General features: G+C 42.4%; 1 protein-coding gene across 4 annotated transcripts in view; it reads right to left on the bottom strand.

Annotated features, from left to right (window-relative positions):
* KDM1B (lysine demethylase 1B) overlaps positions 1-24,260 on the bottom strand; it is a gene marked incomplete at both ends in the record, with an annotated part of 41,149 nt that overhangs the window by 5,798 nt on the left and 11,091 nt on the right. For 3 of the 4 annotated variants that reach the window (XM_080709780.1, XM_080709781.1, XM_080709782.1), the window contains 10 exons: positions 3,466-3,540; positions 4,704-4,835; positions 6,039-6,166; positions 10,019-10,190; positions 11,080-11,217; positions 13,362-13,436; positions 13,629-13,805; positions 14,533-14,717; positions 17,512-17,722; positions 20,770-20,808. In XM_080709780.1, coding sequence (XP_080565906.1) covers positions 3,466-3,540; positions 4,704-4,835; positions 6,039-6,166; positions 10,019-10,190; positions 11,080-11,217; positions 13,362-13,436; positions 13,629-13,805; positions 14,533-14,717; positions 17,512-17,722; positions 20,770-20,808 — 1,332 coding nt within the window. The remainder of the gene's footprint in view (positions 1-3,465; positions 3,541-4,703; positions 4,836-6,038; positions 6,167-10,018; positions 10,191-11,079; positions 11,218-13,361; positions 13,437-13,628; positions 13,806-14,532; positions 14,718-17,511; positions 17,723-20,769; positions 20,809-24,260) is intronic. The other variant, XM_080709783.1, reaches the window with a different exon arrangement.

The following is a 24,260-nucleotide window of genomic DNA, read 5'->3' as shown; positions in this document are numbered from 1 at the left end:
GCCCGCCACACCATCCACACCTCAGGTCAGCATGGCAGGCAGGCTGGCTGGCCCGGTGCCTGCGTAGAGCCTCAGCTACAGGCTGGTCTGGGAAGAACACGTGTGTTTAGTACCTGCAGCGCAGGACAACAGGATGAGAGACAGATAAAGCGGAACCCCAAGCATCCTGTCTCTCCAGCCCTCATCAAGGAGTTCAGATATTTGGATCACTGAAAGCTCACGGTTCTTCCTGTAACTTTTATCCTTATTTTCTGCCACATTAAAATCTTTTAAGTGTCCATATCCTCAGTAAAATATTTACTATCTGTTTATAGGTAAGAGCTACCATGTGGCCAAACCAAACAAGCAATAACAACAGAAAATTAACCAGGTGAAATACAAGTAAGAACAAGAGCTGGGTGTGGTGGCGCAGGCTTGTAATCCCAGCGCTTGGGAGGCTCAGACAGGAGGATCGCAGAGGTTCAAAGCCAGCCTTGGCTACTTAGTGAGGCTCTCAGCAACTTAGCGAGACCCTATTTCCAAATAAAGTATAAAATAGGTCTGGGAGTATAACCTGGAGGTACAACAGCTCCTGGGTTCCACCGTCAGTACCTCCCCCAACCAAAAAAAAAAAAAAAAAAAAAAGAACTGCAAGGATGCCTTTTTAGGTGGGTTGCTTGTACTGGGGACTGAACTCTGGGACATTCTACCTCCAAGTGATGCCCCCGAACCTGCCATCCTCCTGTCTCAGCCTCCCAAGTACTGAGACTACAGGCACATACCACCACATCTGGTTAAGGAAATCTTATTTAAAAAAAAAAAAAAGAGAGAAAGAAAGAATGAACTGCAAAGAAAAAAATGAAGAGCCGGGTGTGGTGGTGCACGCTTGTAATCCCAGCATTCGGGAGGCTGAGACAGGAGGATCGCGGTTCGCGGACAGCCTCAGCTACTTAGTGAGGCCCTCTGCAACTCAGTGAGACCTGGTTTCAAAATAAAGAATAAAAAATAGGGCAGGGGGTGTAGTTCGGAGGTTGAATGCTGTTGGGTTCCATCCTCAGACCCACAAAAAAAAAAAAAAAAAAAAAAAAAGAAACCGAAATGTCTTCATACAGGTTAACAAAAAAGCGTCTAAAAACACAAGAACCCCAGTAAACAAATGATACAGGCACACCCTGAATGGGAACTGACGCTAGAGCTCAGGAGAAGCAGCCCAGATTGAGTTACAGTTTGTCAAAGGTTTGTGGGTCATCACATGGGCTGGAAAGCTTTCACTCACATGTCTGGGGAGACTTCCAACACAAACTGCAATGCATACTAGCTACATAAAAATAAAAACATTTGCTTTTGAATGTTCAAAGTGCAGCATGCAACTAAACCCTAATTTCTCTGGAAGGCCAGAGTACAAAGACAGAAGGGTCAGTGGCCAGCCAGGGTCAGCAGTGGGGCCCAGGCAGAGAAACGTGGCCAGATACCACAAGGCCGTGTCACAGAGCACGGGGCTGAGCTGTCCACTGACTTGCGATTTTATTTTATTTTATTTTATTTATTTATTTATTTATTATTTTGGTGGTACTGGGGTTCCTGGAAGCCCTTCTACCTCCGGCCTACACTCCCAGACATATATATATATATTTTGTGTGTGGGGGGGGGTAATAGGGGTGGAACCCAGGGGCTTTCTACCTCCAGGCTATACTCCCAGCCCTATTTTATATTTTATTTGGAAACAGGGTCTCACTAAGTTGCTGAGAGCCTCACTAAGTAGCTGAGGCTGGCTTCGAACCTGAGAGATCCTCCTGTCTCAGCCTCCCAAGCGCGGGGATTACAAGCGTGCGCCACCACGCCCAGCTTATTTTTATATTTTTATTTAGAAACAGGGTCTCTAGCCGGGTGTGGTGGCGCATGCTTGTAATCCCAGCATTTGGGAGGCTGAGACCTGGAGGATCACGGTTTGCGGACAGCCTCAGCTACTTAGTGAGGCCCTCTGCAATCCAGTGAGACCCGGTTTCAAAATAAAGAATAAAAAATAGGGCAGGGGGTGTAGCTCGGAGGTCAAATGCCTCTGGGTTCCTTCCCCAGACCCACAAAAAAAAAAAAAAGAAAGAAAGAAATAGGCTCTCTTAAGCCAGCACGGCTGGCTTTGAACTTGCGTGATCCTCCTCCCAAGCGCGGGGATTACAAGTGTGTGCCACCACGCCCGGCTAGACTTGCGATTTTAAAAGTGGTTTTTAGGAAAAATGATGACCACCGAGAAGAAGAATGCAGCCAGGGTTCCCAGCTGTGCTGCAACTGGACCCCTTGGAAGGCTCTGAAAACACAAGAATCTCTGCAGGGTGGGGCACTGTTCACTTTGTCTTCAAGTACCTCCTCGGCGACTGCGACCTGCAGCCCAGCCTGAGAACTACTGCTGGCCCCAGAGCTCCCAGGAAGTTGATGGCAGGAATACTAGGGCACCCACCCTGACTCAGCCTCTAGGCTCTGCCCTCCATGGGGCACACTATCCTTTATTTCTGTATGATATTTATCAAGGATTACAAAACAGGTGTTGCATAAATAAAGAGTAGAAAGCACAGTCAGTCTGGGAATAAGTAAAGTTCCTCGATATCTGTTAATGGCTTAAGGCAAAACTGAACTTTCAAGCCGGGAGCGGTGGCGCACGCTTGTCATCCCCGCGCTTAGGAGGCTGAGGCAGGAGGATCGCACGGGTTCGAAGCCAGCCTCAGCTACTTAGTGAGGCTCTCAGCAACTTAGTGAGACCCTGTTTCCAAATAAAATATAAAATAGGTCTGGGAATATAGCCCGGAGGTAGAAGCCTCTGGGTTCCACCCCCAGTACCACCAAAAAAAAAAAAAAAAAAAAAAACGAAAAAAAACCCCTGAACTTTCAAGGTTTATTCAGCCCCCTAGGCCCCAAGTGTGTGCCTTTGTTCTCCAAAGCGACAAAATCTCACTGGATGCAGGCACTAGAATCAGTAGTACCTTGCACTATCCACCTACTACGGCTATAGACAAACATCATTAAGTTACAGAAAGTACTTAAGTTATATAAGAGTATAACTTCAAGATGAAAACAAGAATTTTTTTTTTTTTAATTTGAAAAGGGTTCCATGGTAAAAAGCACAGAATTACAGAACAAACAGATTCTCTTAATACAGGACTTCTGAGGGCCTTCACTATATTCCTGAAAGTACCGCGTAGTATATAAATATTTGCCAAATTTATCCGGTCAAGGAAGTTCCTTTCTTGTTCAACTCTCAGCTGGACCCACTCTGAGGAACACTAGTCAGAATTCCTTCTGCTATGAATCTAGCTGGCGTCAGACCAATTAAATCATGTACACAGCTTACACAGTCAAGTGAGCATACCTAATTCCTTAGAAACCCAACAAGGCTCTGAACAGACTGCCATAGGCAAGCTCCTAGTGCAAAGACTGTTTCCCTTCCCTGTGGGCCCTGGGGCCAGATTCTGCCTCCTGGAGCCCCGCACTCACCTTCTGTGCAGAGTACCCCGTGCCATCCCCCGTGGTCACCTGCACTTCGTCTCCAGTGTAATCGATGCTCTGCACCTGCTCAAGAGACACAGCCATGAATGAGAGAGAGAGAGTGCTAGAGAGCCGGGCGTGGTGGTGCACGCTTGTAATCTCAGCATTTGGGAGGCTGAGATGGGAGGATCATGGTTTGCGGACAGCTTCAGCTTAGTGAGGCCCTCTGCAACTCAGTGAGACTCTGTTTCAAAGTAAAGAACAAAAAACAGAGCTGAGGGTGTAGATCACAGGTAGAATGCCCCTGGGTTCCATCCCCAATACCACGAAAAAAAAGGAGAGCTAAAATCAGGGCCCTTTCCAGTTCCGATGAGAATGTGTGTCTCTAAAGCTATGGGTTATCATTTCTTGGCATTCAGAGATCTAAACAATACTTAAGAGCTAAAATCAAGGAATTAAAAATTGTAAGTATCTTTGAATACAGAAAATCTTCATAATATAGTGAAATATAATCATCCCTATGATTACAATGTAGGCTATAAGCCCACTGCAACAGAGTTGAAGGGAATGTGTGGTGTGTGTGTTTGAGGATTGAATCCAGGGACATTCTACCTCTGAACTACATCCCCAGCCTTTTTTTGTGTGTATGTGTGTGGTACTGGGGATTGAACCCAGAGGTATTCTACCTTCCCTGGTTTAGTTTTATTTATTTGGAAACGGGGTCTCACCAGGTTAGTTCAAGTCTCACTACTTGCTGAGGCTGTCCTCAAACCCACAATCTTCCTGTTTCAGCCTCTCAAGTGCAGGGATTACAGTTGTATGCCACCATGACAGGTTTTTTATTTTTTATTTTGAAACAGGGTCTCACTAAGTTGCAGAGAGCCTCCTTAAGTAGCTGAGGCTGGCCACAAACTTGCAATCTTCCTGTCTCAGCCTCCTAAGTAGGGGAGTATAAGCTGCACCACCATGCTTAGCTTTGAAGGAAACGTTTTAAAGTGAAAGTAACTGCACTGTCTTGAGAGGAGATGAGGAATTGCAGCATCTGTTATTAATGAGCATGCACCTGTGCACTACGGTTTCCAAACTGTAGCCCCATCTTCTAACATGGATAATGCTACTGACTGCGGGCCACAGCTGTGCCGCTGAAGTACAAGGCACTGGCTGACCGTCCAAGCCAGTGCCTGTCTCCTGAGCAGCCTGGGCCCCAGACTTCACATCCTCCCGCCTCCTATCCCCACGACACTCACAGGGGATTTGAGCCGAATGTCTAACCCTTCAGCCAGTTTCTCAATTATTGCAGAGTATCCGGGAGACAGAAGAGTATGGTCACCAGCAAACTGAGCAAAGAATTCATTGTGGTCCCAGGAGCGAGCAGACACCTGGAAAACAAGAGGAGACTTAAGGAACCCAGTAATGTAAATCCTCCAGCCTACCTGAGGGCGAAGGGAGGAAGCACTGGGTGGGAGCCGCAACCCGAGGCTGGAGGGTGGCGCTTTGCCAACTCCACAGCGAACACCAAGGAAGGGGCCAGCCCCGGCACATGCCACTGTCAGCGAAGGAATCTCCCCATAACACAGAGGAAAGCTTCTGTCAGAGGGAAAGGCCTGTGTGACTTGGGCATAGGTACCATTCTCTGATAAAAATAAAAGTCAACATCATGTATCAACAACTTTGGCAAAAGAAAAATTCTATGGGCATGAAACTGCATTTGCTCAGTTCCACATATAAATATGCCAACTAGCAGTCCTCCGCATAAAACTCTAGAGGCTGAAATGCAGCATGGTTTTGGAAAGCAGTGGAATTCCAACTGTAATGTAATATGAAATGGAAACAGAGAGGCCCTCAAGAGGACAGATGAAGTCATCCACAGAGTATCTATTAAACAACACCGAGAGCCGGGTGTGGTGGCGCATGCTTTTAATCCCAACACTTGGGAGGCTGAGACAGGAGGATCACAGTTCGCAGACAGCCTTAGCTACTTAGTGAGGCCCTTTGCAACTCAGTGAGACCCTGTTTCAAGTAAAGATTTTAAAATAGGGCAGGGAGTATAGCTCAGAGGTAGAATGCCCCTGGGTACTGATATATATATATAATAAAACACTGAATACTGGGGGGTTAGGTTCACAATTGGTTAAAGGAGTAAGGCAAGCTTAAATTTATTTTTACAAAAATCAGGCCAGAACTGTGAGGCGGCTGAAATTTGCTTCCTTGAGAATGTTGTTTTAGACTCATGTTCCCCTCAGAAATGACCAGACAGCCTCTGCAGAGAGGAAGGAGAAGGGCAGTCAGAGGACAAAGGTCTTGGCCGCCTCTGGCGCAGGCTAGCGGCCCTGCTTTCTTTGACTGTATAGACTGAGATTCATAGACATTATTTGAAGGGTTTCTCTTTCTTTAAAAAAAAAGTTTAAAACCCCCACAGTGGGATGAAAGTGCTCTGAAAGTGGTGGTTATCAGCTTCCAGGCAGCAGAATCGTTCTTCTCTGTTTATTCAAATCAATATGATTTCAGTATTTGGAGGTTACAAAATATACACACATATACAGCAAGTACTTTCAAAGCATGTTTACAAAACCCAGTGGTACCTGGTGGAGGTTGCTGCCGCAGGCATATTCCAGGTTACTGAGATGGAACTGAAGCACCTGTCCTTCCAGCTCACTGAACTGGATCCCAGATTCCTTGACAAAAGCTTTGTATATCTCCTCTATCTTTCCTGTAAGGGGAATGAATCAAAGCAGGAAAAACTGCTTAGCATTCATTATTCTCTGTCCATTTCCTTATCTTTTGCTCTCAACCTACTTCACCTGGAAAAAACCCAAATTCCCAAAGTCTTTCTCCAAGAAATCTCAGGGGAAGGGATCTCTTTACAGGAGAGATTTCCCTCAGGAAATAAAATCGTATCTTAACAGAAACCTAGCCATGGCAGTTCTGTATCTTCAAAAATGTTTCAGCTGGGCGTGGTGGCACGCGCTTGTAATCCCAGCATTCAGGGGGCGGAGACTGGAGGATCGTGGTTCTCGTACAGCCTCAGCTACTTGGCGAGGCCCTTCACAATTCAGCGAGACCCTGTTTCAGAAATAAAAAGACTAAAAAATAGGGCTGGGGGTGTAGCTCCAAGATACAATGCCCCTGGGTTCCATCCCCAGTGCTGGGAAGAAAAAAAAAAGTTTCATTTACGTGGAGTTGAGAAAGTTTCTTCTTTTGCTCAAGACATAGAAAAAGTACCCCCGCCCAGCACATACATATCTGGCCATACACACAAACAGAGGATTAGCGCTCGCATTCAGGTCCTACTGCCAACACCTTACAGTCAATCTCACCTCACCACCACCCAGAGCAACAGTAAACTACCCAAACAAGAAGACTCCAGTGCGGACATCCACTGTTTCAGTACCTTCTCTTGCTGGCTTCCCTTTTGGGTGGGTAATAAATCCCCAAGGCCACAGACAAGCCATGCTGGTGCACACCAGCCTTTCCCAATGCAGCACCTGATGCCTGCCCACTCTGGGTTTTGGCGCACTGCTCCTGAATCTTTTCCCGCCTCGCAGAGCCTTCCTTCCCACCCCTCCCTCCCATCCTTTACAGTCTAGCACCCTAGGCACAGCCAAGCCCCAGAATCCTCTCCGTTATCAACCCCAGCACTTATCTACCTCATTCACTGGCACTCCACACAGAGAGTCACAGCTCTGTGAAACCAGTCCAATATTCTCTCACTTGGACAACAACTGGGAGGGGGGTCCTGACATCAGGTCTAATTCCAAGCATCTTAGTACAGGGTCCCTCTAATGTTTCTAGTGATGACAACCATCCAACATGTACAACACACGGCACAGGGTTCTGTAAAGGGCTGCGCTTGCCTGACTACAGGCAGAACCATCAGTTCTTTGTTTTCTGACAACTCCAGGTTCTCATCAGATATTTTCAGTTCTTACACTAGACTGTGACATGGGGTTGCCTGATTGCTTCTCGGTCTTTTGGCTGAGGTCAAGTGTAACATGGGCTTTCCCCAGGACCTCTGGCTTTGTCCCCAGAGCCCTGGGCTGTTGCCACTGTGGGAACCTTCCCTGGCAGTCCGTTTCCCTGCTGGCACCAGTTGTGCTTTCCTGTCCATTTTGTGGAGGAGAAAGAACCAAGATTGTGAGAACAAAAATATAAAATTAAGTATGAACAGATGAGGAAGGCCTTAATGTAGTTTTAATGTAAGTAATATTTAAAAGCTTTAGAACACATGCTTTATGCAAAGAATTCTAGCCTCTTAGTAATTATATTTCAGTGTTTTTTTTAAGCTATGTACTATACTAAGGTATGCTCTTAGGTACCTGAGATACTGAAGAGCAGAATATATAATATAGCTGTAATCTTATATAGAGATATGCGCAAGCTGGGCGTGGTGGCACACGCTTGTAATCCCAGCATTCAGAGGCTGACTGGAGGATCGCGGTTCGTGAACAGCCTCAGCTACTTAGTGAGACCCTGTTTCATAATGAAGAATTAAAAAAAAAAGATGTGCGCACTGTTTTGGAAGGGAGGGGTGTGTGTGTGTGTGTGTGTGTGTGTGTGTGTGTGTGTGTGCGTGTGTGCGCGCGCGCGCGCACGCGAGAACATTTATGGGTGGTGCTGGGGATTGAACCCAGGGCATTCTGCCTCTGAGCTTCATACCCAGCCCTATTTTATTTTGAAACAGGGTCTCACTAAGTTGCTGAGAATAGCCTTGAACTTATGATTCTTTTCTCTTAGCCTCCCAAGTACTAGGATTACAGGACTGTGCCTGGATTTATGGAAGCTTTTAAACAAAATATTAAGGTGAAAAATTATACAGTATTTCTGGGCCTCCCTTGATAACTAGGTTGACTTGGTGGTACGTGGGACAGAACCGAGGGCCTTACATATGCTAAGTGAGGGCTCTACCACTGAGCTAGATCCTAGCACTTAGCAACTTTTTATAAAGCAAAGGCAAAGAAATATCACCAAAAATTTTTATTTGGTAACTCTAAAAGAAATGGAAAGAAAACCCTACACAGTGACTACCACAAAAGAGCAAAACACTCACCAAATTCTGAGACTATCCTGCAAATCAACCTAATAATTGTTTCCAACACCAAAAATTTAACAACTCACCACTTGATCTGGATAATACAACATTTGATCAAATGATCCCTGTGAATGAAATGTATTTATGAAAATGTTCTCTTATGGTTTTAGTCAACACTTTCCAAGGTGACTAGAACGTGGGTCAGTCTCTTAGAGGTGATGGGGGAAAAAGATTAAAAAAAAAAAAAAAAAAAAAAAGAGGCCGTCCCTGCTAGGGAGAAGTTCACCCCAGACAGAGATGGAGCCTGTATCAGTCAGCAGGAAGAACTGAGAACTTTTGCAAAGACATATACAGTTAAAGCACATTAACATCTTACGGATTCAGTTCAAACGTTCATACTTCAAGAAATATTAAGATATCTACAAATGAATACATTCAGGTCACAAAATTATAGGTTATAATTAACTTTAAAGCAATATACAAAATCTCATCTGGCCCCTCCTGGAAATGAGTCATTATAGGCAGCCAAGCATAATAAAGAGTTGAGGTTAATACTGGCACAAGTACCAAAGCTTGTGAAAGGATTCTGAATTAAAATTCTTAGATGAGCCGGGCATGGTGACGCACGCTTGTAGTCCCAGCATTCAGGAGGCTGAGACAGGAGGACTGCGGTTTGTGGACAGCCTCAGCTACTTAGTGAGGCCCTCTGCAACCCAGTGAGACCCTGACTCAAAAATAAAAAGACTAGGGGATTACAAGTGTGCACCACCATGCCCGGCTCAGTCTTTTTATTTTTGAAACAGGGTCTCATTAAGTTGCGGAGGGCCTCACTAAGTAGCTGAGGCTGTCCACACACTGCGATCCTCCAGTCTCAACCTCCCAAATGGTGGGATTACAACTTGCGCCACCACGCCTGGCCCGTCTTATTTTTTATTTTGAAAGTGTCTTGATAAATTGCTAAGGCTGGCCTTGAATCTGCGATCCTCCTATCTCAGCCTCTGTAGTACTGAGATTACTGGCTTATGCCAACACACCCGGCTCCTCTGGGAAATTTAAAATTAAACATTTAGATAATTTTTTATATTTTCGGTACTGGGGATGGAACCCAGAGGCATTCTACCTCCAAGCTACACCCCTAGCCCTAATTTTTATTCTTTTTTTTTTTTTTTGAAGCAGGGTCTCAGTGAGATGCGGAGGGCCTCACTAAGTAGCTGAGGCTGTCCACAAACAGATTCTCCTGTCCCAGCCTCCCAAATGCTGGAATTACAAGCGTGCACCACACCACACCTGGCTTAGATAGTTTTGTAAAATGCCAGCCATTGTGCAGTTATGCTCATGTGTGTATACACATTTGAGCATTAAAGAGCCCCCTGGGAAGTTCCTCCCTCCAAGGAATGATCTGGAAAGTCCATCAATCCTAAAAGAACAATCCCTACTTCGACATTCAGCGGGCTGAAGGAACAGTGCCAGTACTAAGCAAGCTTAGATTAGCGACACGGAGACAGAACATTTAGAGCACCATTCCCCCCATACCTCCTAAAGGGACATCCTGGAGCTGAGTCTTATCCTTCCTCCACTCAGAGACAACATCCAAGAGGGCATTAAAATGAAAATCCATGCGCTTGTCAATGGTGGGGTCAGTTATTCTTCCACCTTCCTGAATTAAGTCACATCTTTCTCCAAATTTATGCATGCTGATGCCAAGCTTCAAAATAGTAAGAATAAGAAGGTGAAAATTTTCCCTGGAAAAAATATTTACAGGTTCTAAGCTGAAATTAGAGCTCCCCTAGAGAAAAGGGTCTAACAATGCAAAAACAGGTAAGTGTGCACGAAATGGAACAGCAGCCCAGGGGGGCAGTGAGAAAGACAGCGTGAAATCAACAGCGCGACGTGCTGAGCAGGAGACGGAGTCCAAGTCATGCCCGCTAACCTCCCCACTGACCCTTCAGACCCTCTGTCGCTTCTACTGACCCTCACGTAAATGACCCCACACACACGCAAACACTCACAGGAGCCAGAATGAAGTTTACTGTCAGTAAATGTTTCAGAAAAAAAACCCTCAGGCCAACCAGGTTGCCAGGTAACAACTGTCTTCCAGATAAATAACACATACTTTTTAGTATGCCCCCAAAGACTACATGCAAAATATCCTATGTAATGTACGGGATATAGTGCACTAAAAAAAATTACTTCTTTATCGGAAAGTCAAAGTTAATAATCCTAAACTTTTAATGTGTTACCTCTGGGAACCCTACAATTATAAACTAATCAAGTGGCTTGTAAATAATACATGAAGAAAGATCTGGGAAAAGAAAAAAACTTTTTAAATACCTTCTTGGAAAATGAAATGTAATTTTTCTTATTTTCTTTGCAGAGAAGATGAGGGGACTATTGCATGTTTACCTACTATAGAAGTATATTAATACTATATACATATTTTTTTCAGTGTTAAGGAATCAAACCCAGGGCTTCAAACATGTTAGACAAGTGTTGTACCACTGAGCTACACCCTAGCCCCACATTAATACTATCTATACACAAGCCAATGAGGTCATCTTTTCATTGTCCAAAACACAAATCTTAAAGAAACTCACTTGCTCACACATTAGTGCTACTGGGTTATTAATACAGCCATTGACAATCTGAGGTCCTCTTCCCACCGTGACACCTTTAAAAGATTTATCATCCCACACTCGGCCTCCAATTCTGTCTTTGGCTTCCAGGACAGTCACCTAGGAAGATAATCACAGAATCTAAATAGGATGGACTAGTCATAAAAGACAACAGCATCACAAAACCGTAGAAAAACAGTGTTAATAACCTCCATGCTTAATGTAGTCTACTTCTAAAAAAACAATTTTAGCTGGATATGAACAGAAGGCAAAGTAGATGTTCAGAACAATCCTGATTCAGCCAAGGAGTAACCAGGTGGCCTGCTGAAAGGATGCTTCACACCGTGTCTTCTCACATTGCAGAAGATTTGACAAACCAGCACAAGAAATGTACTGGGAAAGCATTTACTAAAGAATATTCCTAAATTATATTTAAAATTAGATCAAAGAGTTGATTTATCTGTGAAATACCTATGTGTATACAATCTCCTTAGTATTGCAAAAGGGTCTTAACTTCTCTAAGACATGAGCATTTGTCTTTAAGAAATCATACACTATTTTGTATGAGGTAAGACCTCAATGGGACTGGTCTAACAAAGTCAGTCCCACACTCAGGCTGTCTGATCTCCAAATTTCTGATGCTGGTGGGATGAGGAATTGCTCTCAGGTGGACAGGTAGCACCTCACTGTGGCCCTAGGATTCAAAGTATCATAGCCCCCCGGGTTGCATCAACTGAAAATGTGAGTCCTATTTACTGCAAGACCAGACATTTCAGTTCTGATCTCTTAAAAGCACTACTTCAAATTGCTCAAGGGGTCCCGCTAGTTAACCATCTCTCCAGTTGCTCACAGGACTCCACTTCCTAACCTCGAGGGGGATGGATGTCTCCCAGCTGTTTCCCTCATCACTTGGGAAAGAGTAAGAGACAACAGACAGCAGTCCCCAGACCTACGTTCTTCCTTTCTTCTAACTAGATAGGCTACAACTTGTAGTTCTATCCACTCATTCTCTTTATCTGACATCAATTTAACACTGAACCATCCATTTCTAGTTTTTTTTTTTTAATATAAGAGGAGGCTGAACACCAAGGACAGCCTTAGACCTTGGATATTAATAACGTTCTTTGTAATGTATCTGTAGGTTTACCAAGTAAAACACAAACAAAAATATTGGCTATAATATCTAATGCTGAAATAATCAACCACTTTCCAGCTTAATACCACACAGAAAATATTTTAAAATGCAAGCACACTTCCAATAAATCCAACTGAGATTCTTGTTTTGTCAGCAATAAAATGTAACCTATGACTTGGTTCTTATCTAAGCAGGCAGAAAACTTCTCAGGAACAGCTACTAAAATCTTTCCTGAAAATTTGAAACCTATCGCTTTTCTGGAAACCTCTCTGCAGAGAAGATATTATGAAAAAGAAAGTTACATTTCTTTTACCCAGGTAGAGAAGAGTGAAAAGACTAATTTAATTCTACCAAATTAATTTACACCTTTGGTTATACTGAAAACCAAAGACCTTGCAAAGTAAGTTTTAAAAGTAGAAATGTGCCAGACCTAGCGTATCAGTAAAATCCAGGGAGCAGTTAACATGAATGAAATGAAACTGGATACCGAGTCACACCAGGGTTTTTCTGTCACAGTCTCTATCTTGGCAAATTGTGAGCGGCTGGAAAGGCAGCAACATGCTACTCTGTCTTCCTCTGGGGAAGCAAGAAACCTTAAATGCCTCTAGTATGAATAAGAATCGTGTGGTTCTATCAAGACTGAATTAGTTCAATTTTGCTTCTAAAAGCACAGGTTTTTGTTTTCTAGAGGATGATTCAAAGGGTGTCTTTGGTTTGTGTATGAAAATCAAGCTGTATATTTCAGAAACTTTTACCCAAGAAATGGAGAACTTCCATGTTGTCATTTATGATCTTGAATTATCACACAAACAAGGGCTTTTCCCATCACCCTCTACTGCTCTACTGTGTGGACAGATAATCTTGTAAGAATTTCACTTTGATTCCAAGGTAGAACTTCTGATTTGCAACTTAAGAGTCTGAAACTCTCTCCAAAGCTGTGAGAATTTCTTTCTTCCTCTACCTTTATTAAATCAGTTTCAAATGCTAAACATTTTTAGGATCCAGTGTAAAGATGTAATGCATTTAGCATTCTCCACTAAAATTAGAAACTGGTTTCTAAGTCTTAGAAAATTTGGACCAGAGGAGCAGTTAACCATCTGCTTCCACCTACATGTCCCCCAAATCTTACCTTAATTCCAAAGTTATGCAGTTGCCTCGCAGCCGCTAACCCTGCTGAACCAGCTCCGATAATGATGACGGATTTCTTAAGAAGAAAAAAAAAGTTGACAATATACTATTATAGTTGTTCTGGAAGGTACTAACTGCCAATCAATGTTCTATTACATTTCCTTGACATTCTTAAGAACGTTATTTTTCTTAAAACCATGGTAGTACTTTATCAGCAGTACACTCATGTTTTATCAGTGACAGGGCTACTGCTAAGCTGGTCACCTACACTGTGGTAGTCTTTAGGAAGAAGATGCTGGCCGGGTCCCACAGTCAGGACTCCAGTGTTAATGAGGCCTTTCCTCGTCATAAAGTAAAGGATCCTCTCCACTTCCTGAGCACATCGGATGCGCACCAGACCCCGGACGATGACGTGAGGAATGCACTTCTGAGGAGTAAGAGCTTCCTGGATTTGGAAATGAAACCAAACTGTTAAAAAATTCAAGGAACTCAAATCAACAGCAAGAAAACAAATGACCCAACTTAAAAAATGGGCAAAGCAGGGGCTAGGGAAGTGAGTCACTGGCAGAGTACTTGCCTAATATGTGCAAGGCCCTATCTTTGGTCCCCAGAATGGGGGATGAGCAAAGAACCTAAAGAGACATTTCTCAAAACATGTAAAAGTGGCTGACAAGTATATGAAAAATGTTCATCACCAACCACCAAGGAAATGCAACTTCAAACTACAATGATATACTGCCTCACTCCAGTTAAATGGCTATTATCGAAAAGACAAAACATTAAGTGCTGGTAAGATGCGGAGAAAAGAGAATCCTTGCACACTGTGAATGGAAGTATAAGTGAACTCAGCAATTACAGAAAATGGTGTGGAGGCTCCTGAAGAAACTAAAAACTGGACTTCCATATGATCTGCAATCGCACTACTGAGTACTCCAAAGACATGAAACCAGCACATTAAAGAGACTTCTGAACTCTTGTGTTCAGTACAGTTCTGTACACAACAGCCTTCTGTGGAGTCAATCTGAGTATCCATTAACTGATGTGTGGATAATGGAAATACAGTTTACATAGTGGATTATTATTCAGCATTAACAAAGAAGAAATGTCTATCTTCTGTTCCTCTCCTCCACCGAAGTGCCATGCGCATGTGCTGCAAGTTAGCACACACTTACTTTGCAGTTGGTGTACCACAGGGCGAGGATGAGGTTTCTCAAGGCCAAGTACATGGTGGGGTCTCGGGAATACTCTGGAAACTCATAGAGCTCATCCAGTTCCATCACATCAGGCCGCACACAGAGGGCTTTGCCACACTCGTTGGGCTGGTAAAAGGGCTGAAAGTACCGGTTCATGCCTGGAACTGACAGATGACATAAAAAGCCAACTCCAAATCCAGAAGAATTAATGAGCAAAAGCAAACAATGCCAGCATGGTAGCACACATGTGTAATACCAGTTCTTAGGAGGCTGAGACAGGAGGATCACAGGTTCAGATAGCCTCGGCAGGTAGTGAGACTCTCACCAACCTAGCGACACCCAGTTTCAAAATAAAGATAAGGGATGGGGGTGTAGTTCAGAGGTAGAATGCGCCTGGGTTCAATTCCCAATACCCCCCCTCCCACACACACACACACAGGCAAACCAAAAAGGCTAGCATGAACAAGCACCACAGCCTATCTGCAATAAATATTTTTAGCTGGATAAAATACATATGAAGTAAACAGCTTTCCCCCCATTCTTTCTCCACAAGTTATGCACAACTTTATTTTTCTGGAATATAAATTTGTCTTAATTTAATTGTGCTAAAAATATATATCAGAAAACTTTCTACCTGAACCATTTGTAAGTATACACTTCAGGTATTAAGTATGTTCATACTGCTGTACTAGGACTTTTATATCTTACGAGACTAAAGCTACACATCACCCTTTACACACCTCCTTGTGAAAATATATTTTAAAGGCAACTTTTTGTCACTTTCTGATCATAAAGTGGAATCACCACTAACCCTTGATGATGTCCTAATGGTGGAGTTACATTTAGGGGTACATTCTATCGCTTATTCCACTTTATTTTTTTTTTTTTGGTGGTACTGGGGGTGAAACCCAGAGACTTTCTAACTCCGGGCTATACTCCCAGACCTATTTTTTTTATATTTATTTCTTTTATTTGGAAACAGGGTCTCGCTAAGTTGCTGAGAGCCTCACTAAGTAGTCGAGGCTGGCTTTGAACCTGTGCGATCCTCCTGTCTCAGCCTCCCCAGCGCGGGGATTACAAGCGTGCGCCACCACGCCTGGCTGCTTATTCCACTTTAAAGAATAGAGAATATTAACATAATATAATAAAAAATGAATATGTGAACTCTGTTTTTTATAAAGCTGGGGAAAATGCCATAAAAGTGTCATTTTCTAATCTTTTTTTTTTTTTTTTTTTTTTTGCGGTACTTGGGGTGGAACCCAGGGCATTCTACCTCCCGGCTACACCCCCAGCCCAATTTTTTATTCTTTATTTTCAAACAGGCTCTCACTGAGTTGCAAAGCGCCTAAGTAGCTGAGGCTGTCTGCAAAACGTGATCCTCCTGTCTCAGCCTCCCAAATGCTGGAATTATCAGCATGCGCCACCATGCCCGGCTTCTCTAACCTGCTTTTTAAAAGTTAGAATATCATGAGCATTTTCTCATATCATTACACATGATTTCAATGGCTATAAAATAGTTTCTTATTATTTAACCATTCCTGGGCAATTAAAATTTCACCCAGTTGCTTCACTATTATCAACAATGGCAAAATAAATTCCTTTGCAATAACTCCATGGACTTACTCATTTGATAATTTGTTTAGGAAAAAATCCTAGATAAGCTCCACACTGGGTTAAAGGTGATCTATTTTAAGGTTTTGGATGCAGACTGCCAAACTGTCCTTCACATGTGTACACGCTAACAGACTTGAGTGCCTATTTCACTACTCTCACTAATGTTGAGAACTGCCACTTTAGCTATGATCTTCATCACATGTGTATTTTAAGCGGGTTCACTGTTACCAGTTAAAAACCTCAAGATAGCACCATGATGTAAAAATCTAGCTGCGCCATCAAAAATAAGTTTGTTCACATACTGATAAGACAGTAGAAGATACAGAATTTTAAAGCTGTCCTTTTGAATCAACAGAAAGATGCTTGTCCTGATCTGAAATTTTGCATTTTTTGAGAGCAGTTCACCAAAGGGATCATTAGAGGCAGAATTCTAGGCAAAAGGGGAAAAAAAGACCTCCTCATATACTTCAAAACTTGCTTCTGGTAAGGCAGAATTCACATGTTCTTTAAGTTGTACAGCTATCCAACTTTCAAATAAACAATGCAGATAATTCATAGATAAGTGTCGCAGGCTTCCCCAATAATAATTATTAATAATTAATAATACCCTTTGTTATTAATTATTTATTGTGGTACTGGTCATTAAACCCAGGATCATTCTACCTCCAAGCTACACTCCCAGCCATATTTTTTTATTCTTTATTTTGAAACAGAGCCTCACTAAGTAGCTAAGTTTAGGTGTACCCGCAATCCTCCTGTCTCAGTCTCCCAAGTACTGGGATTACCAGTGTGCGCCACCACGCCTGGCTAGGCTTCCCCAATTGTTAAAAGAAAAATTATCTGTATACTATATACCAATGTTATGACTGACTCACAGTAGTTATCCTCAGTATTCTTGGAAAATCAGGTCCAGGACCCACCCCCCCAGGACACCAAAATTCCTACATACTGAAGTCCTTTATATAAGATGGCATAGTATTTGGATATAATTTATATATATCCTCCTGTACGCTTTAAATCATCTCTAGGTTACTTACAACACCTAATATATTGTAAATGCTATGTAAATAATTACATTGTTTAGGGAATAATGATAAGAACACAAAGTCTACATAATCAGTACAATTTTTCCCCCAAATATTTTCTATACATGGTTAATTGAATCTGTCAATCCAGAACCCGTGGATATGGAGAGTCAACTGTATAATCAAATGTAGGAAATAATGAGGTGCCTTACATCATGTCTCAGAGTTTCAAAAAATTCCTTTGTATTTCGCTCATCTCTGCATTTCTAGGGAGAGGGGCAGGGGGTGGAAAGGAGAAAGTACTGGGAATTAAGCTCACCAAGCGTGGAGGGTGCCACTTTGGAGGGCTCCAGCTTCCCAGGGCTGGTATTACCAGTGGTGGCAGCGCGGTTCGTGCTGGTGCAGGAAGGGCTCATGCCAACGCAGTCAGGGTAGTAGGCAGAAAGCAGGGGCGCTGCCACGCTGTCTTTCAGCAAAGGAGGTAGGATGAGCATGGAGTACCACCAATGTTCGGAGACTTCTGACACTCTCTAGAATGCACCAGCAGGAGGAAGACAAACAGAGGCAGGAAAGAACGTACATGCAGAGTGTTAAGGACAGATGACTGTCTTCATTTCCTTCATCCTTGACCCTTCTACTCTGACTCTCCCCACCCTTGACACACTCACACTTAACATTTCTATGCCAGAGTTCTGCACACACAGATTTAGAAGCTAAAGTGGCTTATAATATCTATAGACAATGTTTCCTAGGAAAAATTCTTTAAATATACAGCAACACTCTCCCCTATCTCCGAGTTGTACCAACAGCAGTAAGACTTTAAAGCTGCATTCAGTTACTGCACTGCACACCTGGCTCAAAGTCTGCAGTGGGAAATGTATTTCTGCTCTATAATCATCTATCATCCAGATCCATTTCACTTGAGATCTTGAGTTGAAATTGAGAAAGCAGAAACAAAATATAGGTAGTGGAGCATTGCTCTTTTTGTCAAAAACTACTAAAGAAACCTTCAGAGGGAAAAGCACAGTACAAACATCAAAATAAGAAGACCAATGTAGACCTGGGCAGAAGTTATTTTAGCTATTCAAACATGTGAATCTATTTCATATTCCAGAGATGATAGAACACAGAAAGTCACTGGACCAAAGCATCCTATGACTGACAAATGCAATAAAATTAAAAGTCACACGGCTTCTACAGCAATAGTACCGCAAATGCTCCATTCGACAGTCTTCAAGAAATGCAATCCTCCAAGAACTGTTATGTGATACAGAAGAGGCTTGAGCTCAGGAACCCTCTGTTGCTAGTTCTCAGGGCTCCAAGCACGTTGCCATTTGCCAACAAGCTGGTAAATTCCTAGGCTACAGGGTGAAGCCACTTTGGAGATGTTTTTTGTTTGGCCTTCGGAGTGCTAATCTGGAACATTTTTCAGTTGACTACGAGCCCCAGCACCTCCTATAAAGTACACCCGGCTGCTGCTCACATTCATCTTACCTGCCCAGCCTCTGAAGGCATCTGCTTCTGCAATCTCTGCTCTCAGTGCCCGTTTTAGGTTTGCCTATCCTCAGCCAAACCGTGTTACCAAAAAAATAGGAGCTTTAGCTCCTTCCCACACAAACCCAGAGCTGCCTCTCCCAACCACCTTCCCAGTTCAGTTCCAAGGAAAGAGCAAACTGAGCAGTCAGCTCTGACATTTGGATTGGACTGTGTGGAGGGCAGCAGGCAGGTGCCTTAAGCAAACAGAAGCTCAGGCTATACCTATTCTCCTCCATTTCCTGGGTCATGCTATGATTCCCCAGACTTTCTTTCCCTACAAGCCACGTGAGGGTGTGCCAACCCAATGCTGGATGGCCTAGGAGGAACACAGACTAATAACTAGCACTTGTTCTTGTTAGTCATTAATCCTGGACACCTGGATATAATTCTGTAAAGATTCCATCAAATATCCCATCCTTACCTTTAATATATATACCAATAAATAAATTAGCATATTCAATTAAATATGCATTTCATATACTACTAAATAAATTAGCATATTCAATAAAATACTAAGTTAAACAATATGCCCCAATGTTCCTATCTACTCTGAACCTCAGAATGTGATCTTATTTGAAAACAGACTCTTTGCTAATGTAATTAGTTATGATGAGGTCAAACTGGGATAGAAGGAGCCCTAAATTCACTATGACTGATGTCCTTAATAGAGAAGAGATACAGAGAAGGGGACAGACCCGGGGGAGGCCATGTGAGGAAGCAGGCAAGCCTGGAGCATCTACACACAAAGGGAGGCCGACCGCGGCAACCAGCAACAGCTGGGAAAGGCGAGAGGACCGTCCCTGGAGGCTTCAGAGGAGCGCGGCCCTGCCAACACCTGGATTTAGACTTCTAGTCTCCAGAACTGCGGGAGAACACACTGATGAACTGTTACAGCACTCCTGAAAACCAATAAGCTCAGTGAAAATTTAGAAACTGCTGTGGCCACAGCAGCAGAAAAAGGTAAGGTAGACGATCATGACTAGAAACCTGGACCTGACTCTTCTTAACTGAATGCAAAATAACTATATAAACATCCAAGGCCTCTTCCCAGCTTTTTTTCAGTTTTTAAATCTCCTGAGTAGAATGGCCTTTGTCCTAAAGTTTGGTTGCACAATGGTGTCAATATTAGAGGAACTGATGGATAAAATATTATAAACTGTATTTAAAGTTATTTCTCCATTCTTTCCATAATCTCATCCTGTCCTGTCTACCCCAAATCCAGAAATCATTTGGTCCACTGCCTTTGTATGGGAATGTTTGAGGGTACAATCTCTCATTAAAAATATATGTGTATGTGTATACATATATATGCACATATGTATCAGACACTATATGTAACAGAATATATTTAAAGTAGATTTGCTAGACGTCAATTCTCCCTGAAGTGGAATCCTGAAAATCTATTGTGGTTCCTGAATTTCAGATACCCAGAACAACCTCAAATTAACGATACTGAATCCCTGAAAAATCAGAATTTGAGAAACTCGGAAACCCAGAACTTTAAAAATCATGTGAACTGGATATAGTTACATGGCATAAGGAGTTTGCCAACTCTGGTAGAAACACTACATGGACATGCAAAATGTGGCAAAGCTTGGACACACTGCTCCCCCTTCTATATCTAGGCATGGACAGGACAAAGCCATTATGCTGAGGTCTGAATGCACAGGAACACTCCTGCTGTTACATCCAGGCCAAGAAAATCAAATTACAGCTCTCCTTTTCCTTCTGGGAAGGATTCAAGTAGAGAAAGGGTCACAAAGGCATACTTGAAATACAAATATAGTAACTCTGATCTGTAGCAAGGCACAGGAGTGATGTCTGTCTTTTATTTCCTTTTAATATAAAGCCACATAACTGACAATTTTTAAGTTGAGGGAATCTCATATAATATCACTATTTCTGACATTTTGATAATACAGTTACCATGTTAGATCAAAAAGTGTTTGATCAGCAACCAAATAAAAAGAAAGACATTCCTAAGATGTTACTATCATTTAGAGTACTTTTCAGAGGCACAATTATATGCAGAAATACTCACAAGATCCTCAGGGAGGGAGCAAAGATCTGCAGTCTCAGGCTGCAAAAGAAAACAGTGATAATTAGGTTTACAAGATACAGACTTCAATATCAAATTACCTTCACTATACCTCCGTTTCATTTTTTTTTTTTTTTTTTTTGGTGGTACTGGGGATGGAACCCAGGGGGGCCTTCTACCTCTGGGCTACACTCCCAGACCTATTTTATATTTTATTTGGAAACAGGGTCTCTTAAGCCAGCTGAGGCTGGCTTTGAACCTGCGCAATCCTGTCTCCCAAGCGCAGGTATTACAAGCGTGAGCCACCACACCCTGCTCTCCTTTTCACCTATTAAATTGGCAAAGAAAAAAAGTTTGATAAGTCACTATATGAGTGAGGGTGTGGTAAGACACATCATAAGGCTGTTCCTGGTAAAAATAAAAAGGAATCCAACAGCAATGAAGAGTAACTTGACAAAACATGAACATTTTAAAAGGCCCAGTAATTTGACATTATCTTGCTTAACTGAGGATATATATATGATATACTCTCATCTCTTTTTTTCAGTACCAGGGATTGAAGCCAGGTGCATCTACCTCCGGGCTAAACCCCCAACCCTAATTTTTATTTATTTTGTCAAGGTCTCACTAAGTTATAGAGGGCCTCACTAAGTAAACCTGTGGCCAGCCTCCCAAGTACTAGGATTATAAATGTGCACCACCACATCCAGCAATATTTTCTTTTTCTTTTTGGTGGTATTAGAGATCAGGCCCGGGGACATTCAACCTCTGAACTATACCCTCATTTTATTTTTTGTTTTGAAGCAAAGTCATGCTAAGTTGCTGCGGGTTTAAGTTGCTGAGGCTATCCTTGAACTCGCAATTCTCCTGTCTCAGCCTCCCAAGTTCTGAGAATTCAGACATGCACCATCATACCCAGCTTCTGGATATATTTTCTAGACAGACCCCTTTAACACATGCACCAACCGATATATTAAGAAATGTTCAAAGAAGCAGTTTTTGTAATTAAAAAAAAAAAGTAAGACAACCCAAAATTCCATTCCATTGATAGTGGAATGGATAAATTGTATTCAAACAATGACATGCTATACCATGATAGGAGTGAACAAATTATAACTAGATGTTAAAACATTTTTGTGTGACGTATCATGTTGTATGCCCAACATAAAGTGGAGTCAAAGAAGCCAGACCCATAATACTGTATGATTCCATTCATGGAACCTTCAAACACACACATGGAACCTTCAAACACACACACACACACACACACGTCACTAAGTTAGAGTAGCAAGTAGAGAGTTATGGTGGGGGAGCAAGGCTGACTAGGCTATAAGTGTCAGAGGACATAAGACAGGCTTTTGAGGGACTGGTTAGTACTCAATTTCCATCTTGGGTGTCAGATATACGACTACTCCGTGAAAGTTCTGTGAGCTATTCTTTTGGATTTGTGCATTTTCTGTTAAATATTATGTTAAAAAAAAATCTGTTGCCTAACTAAAAGACTGACAGACCATATGGCCTAGCAATTGTAGTCTTGGCAATACAGTCCAGAGAAAGTGGCATGTGCGTGCTGAAAGAGAACTAGTGAGGCAGGGCAAGAATGCACTGTATGTAACAGCCCAGTCTCAGAAACAACCCTCTATCCACGAACAGAAAAACAGACACACTGGCAGCCACACGTGGCGTTGAATACAACAACACCACAGCAAGCTGCAGAGGGAGCTGGCAGTACCAGGCAGCTTGGACCAGGAACGAGGCGCAGAGCTCCATAGCTCCCCAACACTCAGCAACGTGCTAATTCTGTGACAAAAGCAAGGAAACCACACACACGAAATTCAAAATAGTCTTTGCCCTTGCAGGGGGAGGAGAGAGAAGCCCTGGAAAAGCACACTCAGAGGTACGCAGGATGAACAAAGCCACACATAGTCACACAGTCACACAGACTTTTTTTTTTTTTTTTTTTGGTACTAGGATTGAGAACCCCGGAGCATTCTACCTCTGAACTATGCCCTATCCCTTTTTTTTTAATTTTTTTAATTTTTATTTTGAAGCAGAATCTTGCTAAGTTGCTGAGGCTGGCTGTGAACCCGTGATGCTCCTGTCTCAGCCTCCCGAGGACTGGGACTACAGTTGTGTGCCGCCGCTCCCGGCCACTGTACTCTGCTTCTCGAACTGAGTGGTGGGAGCATCAGCATTTTCATTAACGCACTTATAGAAACATTAAAATTCTCTTTTGCACAATAAATTATTTCATATTGAAACAACTGAATTCACCCTTTTGACATCAAAACTTCATTTCTAGGGATATATGTTACAAAAATACTAAAAAATGGTATCCATAGAATCTATCTGCTGTACCACTGTCAGTAACAATAAACATCTAAGAGAAACTTAAGTGCCCTTTGACAGCACTAGGTCAAGCTAAGTTTTAAGTCAACCACTCTTCCCTGTGTATATGTAGGAATACTACTGAAGATTCACGCAGTGGTGGCTATTTCATAATGGCTAACTGCATTAATTTTTTGTAGGGAAGCTATCATCTCTGTTCTGTATTTTTTAATTGTTCAATGATGAACACCTATCATCTGTCTAAAAACAAAGTCATTTTTAACCTTAAGAGTTTCCCAAAACTATTTAAATTGGAGAAACTGAAAATAATTGTCACCCAAGGACAGAAAAAATAAGGCACATGAAGAGTCTGAACAATTAGTAGTGATGAAGTCAAAGTGTACATTTAATTTTGAGAGGACAAAAGAGAGATTATGGATAATTCCAAATTACACTTGAGTCAAAGCACAGAACAAAACGTAAAATCACACCTAGTACACAGTAGCCTAATATCATTTGGTAACCTAATATTACAGAAGCCTTCCAAAATCTTTTTTCATAAAGTGTTTAGAACTAAAACATTGCATAAACAAGTCATGTGAAAATGGCTCAATGGCTAGACTATTAAAAGTACCTTGCTATTTTTGATGGTGCTTGGCTGAAATCTCCTTTAACTATTATAAAGACAGGCCACTGGATCTACTTTTCACCGGTAAATTTAGCACAGCCAAGACACTGTCTCCAGGGCTGGACCTGCTCCTCTGCCACCACTCCATCCCTCAGTGGCTCCATGACTCAGGCTGGGCCTCAGCACAGCCACTGGGCTCCTCCCAGGTTTTCCTTCCCTCCCCTCAGAGAGGCCGCTACCCTGCAAGTTGAGCTTGAGCCTCAATCAGGGTCTTTGAAGATCACGAGAGTCGATTTTAAGTACTCTCACCACAAAAAAATAGTTATATGAGGCCATGTATATGTTGGCTGACACCTGTACACAACAAATATATATAATTTTCATTTGTCAAATAAAATTATTTTTTTGAAAATAATCAAGAACTAAATTGAAAGATTTAGAAACAAGTCTTACCAATTCCAGGAACCTGGTCCTAAATTCAGATCTAGGGTTTTAATCCCTCAGTTTCAAATTATCAACATCAAGAATAAAAAGAGAT

Source organism: Muscardinus avellanarius (assembly GCF_963383645.1).
Source record: "Muscardinus avellanarius genome assembly, chromosome: 14".
Classification (NCBI taxonomy): Eukaryota; Metazoa; Chordata; class Mammalia; order Rodentia; family Gliridae; genus Muscardinus; species Muscardinus avellanarius.
The sequence above is the reverse complement of the archived record's forward strand: the minus strand, read 5'-3'. Positions and strand labels throughout refer to the sequence as shown.